General features: G+C 61.8%; 3 protein-coding genes across 3 annotated transcripts, besides 7 other annotated features; 2 read left to right on the top strand and 1 right to left on the bottom strand.

Annotated features, from left to right (window-relative positions):
* The first annotated feature begins 75 nt into the window (after window positions 1-75).
* Window positions 76-109: a microsatellite.
* Window positions 110-280: 171 nt separating this feature from the next.
* Window positions 281-310: a microsatellite.
* A 33-nt stretch (window positions 311-343) lies between these two features.
* Window positions 344-369: a microsatellite.
* Window position 370: 1 nt separating this feature from the next.
* Window positions 371-400: a microsatellite.
* A 242-nt stretch (window positions 401-642) lies between these two features.
* On the bottom strand, window positions 643-1,020 carry Tco025E_08979 (uncharacterized protein; the record flags this gene model as incomplete). The annotated part of the gene is made up of 1 exon (XM_029375810.1): window positions 643-1,020. One exon carries the CDS (start codon window positions 1,018-1,020, stop codon window positions 643-645), a length of 378 nt encoding a protein of 125 aa, XP_029224055.1.
* Window positions 1,021-1,523: 503 nt separating this feature from the next.
* Window positions 1,524-3,062, top strand: Tco025E_08980 (uncharacterized protein; the record flags this gene model as incomplete). The annotated part of the gene is made up of 1 exon (XM_029375811.1): window positions 1,524-3,062. The coding sequence occupies one exon, from the start codon at window positions 1,524-1,526 to the stop codon at window positions 3,060-3,062; it is 1,539 nt and encodes a 512-aa protein (XP_029224056.1).
* Window positions 3,063-3,099: 37 nt separating this feature from the next.
* Window positions 3,100-3,122: a microsatellite.
* A 496-nt stretch (window positions 3,123-3,618) lies between these two features.
* Tco025E_08981 (uncharacterized protein) lies at window positions 3,619-4,827 on the top strand (the record flags this gene model as incomplete). The annotated part of the gene is made up of 1 exon (XM_029375812.1): window positions 3,619-4,827. The coding sequence occupies one exon, from the start codon at window positions 3,619-3,621 to the stop codon at window positions 4,825-4,827; it is 1,209 nt and encodes a 402-aa protein (XP_029224057.1).
* Window position 4,828: 1 nt separating this feature from the next.
* Window positions 4,829-4,890: a sequence feature (A-rich).
* A 307-nt stretch (window positions 4,891-5,197) lies between these two features.
* Window positions 5,198-5,217: a microsatellite.
* The last annotated feature ends 42 nt before the right edge of the window (window positions 5,218-5,259 follow it).

The raw sequence follows: 5,259 nt of genomic DNA on the forward strand, positions 1-5,259 counted from the left end.
CCTGCATCCGTGTCCCTCGCTCCTTTCCGCCCCGCAGAAGACGCAGCTGCAGCAAGCAGTGACATCCTCCTATTGTTGTTTTTCTTTTTTGTTTGTCTTGTTTTGTGTTCCCCCACTTTTTTTTTTATTCGATTACATCTTTTTCAACTACTCTCACTGTGGTGCGTTCCTTACGTGACTTGGAGGGGAGTGGGGTGGGGCGTGCGCCCGCGTGTGCGCTGCCTGAGGCGCACGCAAACGCACGCAAACATTTCTGACTCTCCGTGTGTCGTCGTTCGTCTTTTTTTTTTTTCGTTTTTCTTTTTTTCTTGTCTCTCTCTCTTGATTTCACGCAGACGCCGCGCCCCCCCCCCCCCCCACCCCACTCCCACTTTTCCCCTTCTTCTTCTTCTTCTTCTTCGGCAGTTGTTGCTCATCTGGCAATTGTCTAGGTGGTGATGTTGCTTGCTTTATATATATATATGTATCTTTTCCTACTTCCCCCTCTTCGTGTGGGGTGCAGCGGCGATGGGGCGGGGTGGTGCCGCCGCGCTGGCCTCTCCCTTCGCGTGCCGGCTCGCTCTGCCCCTCTGCGCCGGCTCCCCGCAGAAACGGGTGTCGTCTCACGTTTCTTCCTCTTATTTTTGTGTCTTGTGTGTGATTCTATGCCTTCCTGCGTTTTAGCCCCTGCGGTTTCCCCGCCGCTTCTCTGGCCTCGCCGGGCCGGTGCGGCGGCTGGGAAACGGCAAAGGCGCACGGGCATCCGCGGAGGTCGAAGCAGAAGTAAGACAACAACAACAACAACAACGCAGCGGGGTCGGCGTGTGCGTCTCCCTGCGCGGGCATGCGGCGTTGAGGGGGGTCGCGGCAACGTTCTCTAAGGCAGCGCCAGCTGAAAAAAAAAAATGGGTCCATGCGACGGCTCAGTGCGCAGCAGGAGATGCGTGCGGTCGCGATGGAGGCGTATCGTCGCTTTGGTTTGCTCACCGAAGTCCGAGTTGTGACGTACGGTGTGGCGGTGAACCGCATTTTGGCCCTCATGACGGAGAAGGGTCTGCCGCACAGTGCGACGCCCTTCACTGGGGAGGAGTTGGCCGGAATCCGCCCCTTCTAGACGGCCGGGCGGGCGACGCACATTCGTTCCCCGCACCGCCTCCGTGTTGTGTCGCACGGGCGCCGCAGTTGTTTCGCTCGCTCACTCACGCCTTCTGCCCCATTCACTCCATCCGACTCTCGGCGAACGTGTGCGGCGACACTTGCGCACGAATCGGTGAGCCGTCGGTGCCTGTCTGACAGACGTTGTGCGGGCGAAGTGGCTGCCATGCACTTTTTCTGTTGTTGCGTTTCTTCGATGCTTGTGTGTGTGTGTGTCCCGCCCGCGCCTGCGTGGAAGCCACTGCCCCTGCTGTTTTCCTTTTTTTTTCTTTTCTCTCTTTTTGGTGCCCTGAAGACATTCAAGGCGCAAACGGAGGCGCACGCCAAACAAGAAAAAGGAAAAAAGAGGGCGCGGCGGAGCTGTCGTGAACGCTGGTGGTGGCTGTGCGATGCTCCGCTGGACCGGTGGCAGCAGGGCCCGGGCGTCGTTTCGGCAGCCCGCCGCCTCCTCCAACAGGGCCGGTGCTATCGGCACCGACACCGGCGTCAGCGTCGGCCGCTGCCACGACACGCATCACGACCTGCGGGCTGCCTCGCATGGGCGGCGTGCGGGGCGTCGGCTTTCCTGCGATAGCCGCAGCGCACCGAAGCGTTTCTCCAGCAGACCCCGCGGCTGCAAAAATGCTTCCGTGCCAGCGTCGCACGAGGGGGGCGGCGGCGGCGGCAGGCGATCGCCGACGTCGTCAACGAGCGAAGACGGAGAGACCGGTGTGGACTGTACGGCGTTGGAGTGGTCTGTGAAGGCCGCCGCCGCCGCCGCTGCCGCTGCGCCTGCTGCACTTGCTGTGACTGCGCCGCGGCAGGAGGCACCAGAGGGATGGCCCACGCCGGTGTGCAACGTGGCTCTGCCGTATTCGGGGTCGGGAGAACACGCCCTGGCGCTCGCTGCCGCGACGCAGCGGGCTTGCAGCTGTCCGCGTGGGGAGGCTGCGGTGTTGGCCCGGGCGGGGTCTGGGGGCGCGGGGCCCCGCCACAGTGGCTGCGGGGCGCCAGACACCGATGGGCGCTGGACCGAGGCGACGCGTTCGCCGCCGCCGCATGTGCCGGAGTGGGAAAGCGAGCTGGGGTCTGCCTCGGATGCCACAGCGCGGGCCTCACAGGGGTGTTTCTTGTGGCATTTACCCGAGTCTGCCGAGGAGTTGGAGCTGCAGCGCGGGAATGATGTTTTTCCTCCGCTGATGTGGGGAGGGGAGGCGCATCATGACCCAATGAATGCCGTTTTGGACCACCGTGCACCCTTCGTCTCCTCCAGCCAGCACCCAGAGTCCGAGCAGACCGTCGCATTTGCGGAGGAACCCGTAACTGCATTGACAAGCTACGACTTTCCGTGCGAACTGCTTTTTGAAGAGTACGGTGAGCCTGCGGTAGCAGGCGGGGGCGGCGGAGAGTATGTCACCAGCGTCGCTCCTGACTGCTTCTCAGGCGCAAGCACTACTTTCACGGCAGAAGCGCGCGGATGGCGGGCCCCAACCCACAGTGACAATATATATGCGGAACTGCTCGATCCGACGGGCTTTGAAGGCGTGTTGTTTCCTCCGCCGCCGCATGAGCCGTTTGCGGAGGAGTGTCCGTCGCCAGAGCCCCCGGGCGCAGCACCCAGCGCCGCCTTAGGCCTCGCCTCAGTGACAAATTCCGTGAATCAGATTTGGTGGATGCCTCCTGCATTGTCCAGGGGGGCTTTCTTGCAATCAGACCGCGGCAGCGGGGGCGGTGGACGTGCCGCGGGATTCGACTGGGACGCCGCCGCGCAGGAGCCGCATGCTGGGTGGCCCCACTCTTCCGTCCCCCAGCTCTGGGCTTCAGGGCCATCGGCGGCGCGGATGCGGCGCCCGAGACGAGGTCTGCGGCGCGGCCAGTCATTGAACCTTTCCGGCGGCGTCCCCTCCGCGCGATTTCAGGCGTTCCAGCGCCGTTACCAAGGGGGCTAGTGGCCCACACACAGAGACGCACCACCCACCAAAAGGCAAATAAAAAAAAAATAAATAAATGACAGACTGAAGGATGATCCACGCGTACGTGACGCGAGAAGTCATGATTCGTGCGTCGTCACGTTACAGATGTTCCTTTACCTTTATTTTTTCTGTTTCTTAAAAAAAAAACATTTGCTGCTTTTTACCAATGAACTGTGCAAGATCCGCCGTGGCCTCCCTCTTCTGGCCTACTCCTACAGACGGGAAAGGAAGGACGAGGAGGGGTGAATAAAAGTCGCTGGGTGGGGTGCCAAGGTGTCCTCTCCACTTTTTTTTTGTTTATTTCACCTCCCTCCCTTCCTCCCTCATTTTTTTTGTTTTTCGTTTGAGTTGTCTTGGATTTCTTGCCGCCCCTTACGCGTTGGCAGGGGGACCTCCCCGCAGTTTGAGTTCTGCTCGAAGGAAGGGACGATGCGGCAGGACGTCTGGTGGGGGTGCTTCGACAGGTGTTGTCTCTCTGTCTCCCTGCTTCTTTCGCGAAGGGGCTCTATCGATGCCTGTTCCGGGGCGGGGGATGATGGATGCCTGGTTCCACGCGACGCAGGCGAAGTGCGAGGTGGTGTTTGAGATGAAGCTGGCGCTCTACGCGGAGGCCTGCACCGCCCTCGCCACGCGTCTCCATCACTGTGCTGCTGCCGGTGTCCAGGAGACGGTCGGGGAGGTTGGCGGCGGGGCGAGCGCGGCCGAGCTGATGCTTGGGAAGATGCGGCTCGAGGGGCCGCTACGGCCCGCTAAGACATCGGGATTCTTGGACTCGATTGAGCAGCAGCTACACGCCGCTTATGACGGGCTGGACGACGGATACGCCCTGGACCGGGAGGATGCACAGGCCTTTGAGCACGCCAAGTTCTCCGCACTTGGGCCGAGCGCTACCGCGGCCTCGGACGCAGACACGGGCACGGGCACGGGCACGGGCGCGGCCCCGCAGCTCTACGGGGAACTCACATCGCAGGGCGTTCGTCAGCTCCATCGCACTTTACTGCAGTGTCTCGCACGCGCTGGTGCCGTTGTACACTCTGACGAAGCAAAGGCAAAGGGAGAAGCGGTACACGGCTCCTGCCAGCAGAGTCCCTCTGCCGCCATAGTGGGGGTGGATCTTGGATGTGGGACGGGGAAGCTGTTGTTTGAGTGGTCTCTGTTGGCGCAGCGCGACGCGTTGCCGTGCGACTGGACGCACGTGGGGTTGGAGTTGGCGCCCTCGCGACTGCGCATCGCAAGACGTGCGATGCGGGGAAGTCAGCCGCTCGTGTACTCGCCCACGCAGCGGCGATGGTGCGTGGGGCAGCGGCGGGTGTGTGGGGACGTGCGTGTTGTGTTGGGCGAGGCCGATGTTTTTGCGCCTGGGCTTCTTTCCAACGAGACGTTTCTTCCTCTTGCCGACGGCGGGGGCACGCCGGGGGAGCTTTGCACGAGGCCGCCTCCCCACCTCGTGGTGTTCTGCTGCGGTTTGGGCTTTGCAGAGCCCGCCGTGCGTGAGCTGTGCGCCGCGCTGGAGCGGATGTGGCGCCCCCCGCACGCGACCTCCCCGTCGCCGTGGCGCTCCCTGACGTGCGTCCTCCTGCTCCGCGCCTTTGCCGGGCTGCGCTCCTTCCCCCTCTTCAGGCTCTGCGCGGAGGCGGCGGGGCACCGCGACGCGGGCGACGGCGCCCTCCGCAGGATGCAACTGAGCACAACGTGGATGGATGAGGCCCCCGCCTGGCTGCTCTCGCTGTCTCGCGCGTGACACACACACAAAAAGAAAAGAAAAACGAAGAAGAAACAAAAAAAAACAACAACAAACCAAAACGCAATAGCGCCCCCCCGCGCCGGGAGACACGACGTTTTATTGGCGCGTCGCCCGTCTTTTACTTGTCGTTGGCCTCCCACGCACAAACCCGCAAGAAGTACGTGGCTGGCGAGGGCGTTGCGGGCCCGTGCACACGCGCACGCATGCACTCTGCCCTTCCTCCTCCCTCTTTTCCCAAAAACAAAAACAAAAACAAAATATGTAATGGCAATTATTATTACTATTTTCCCTTTCCCTCTTTGGCTCCTCTCCACGCGTGGCTTCGCTGGCACGCGCGTCTGCCCGCCTTCTCGCCTTTTTTTTCTCACGGCGGCGGCGGCGGCTGCGAGGTCGCCTGCAGGTGGGAAGTAAAAGAAAAAATAAAGAAAG

Source organism: Trypanosoma conorhini, assembly GCF_003719485.1.
Source record: "Trypanosoma conorhini strain 025E chromosome Unknown Tco_14.4_contig_00936, whole genome shotgun sequence".
In the NCBI taxonomy this organism is placed as follows: Eukaryota; Euglenozoa; class Kinetoplastea; order Trypanosomatida; family Trypanosomatidae; genus Trypanosoma; species Trypanosoma conorhini.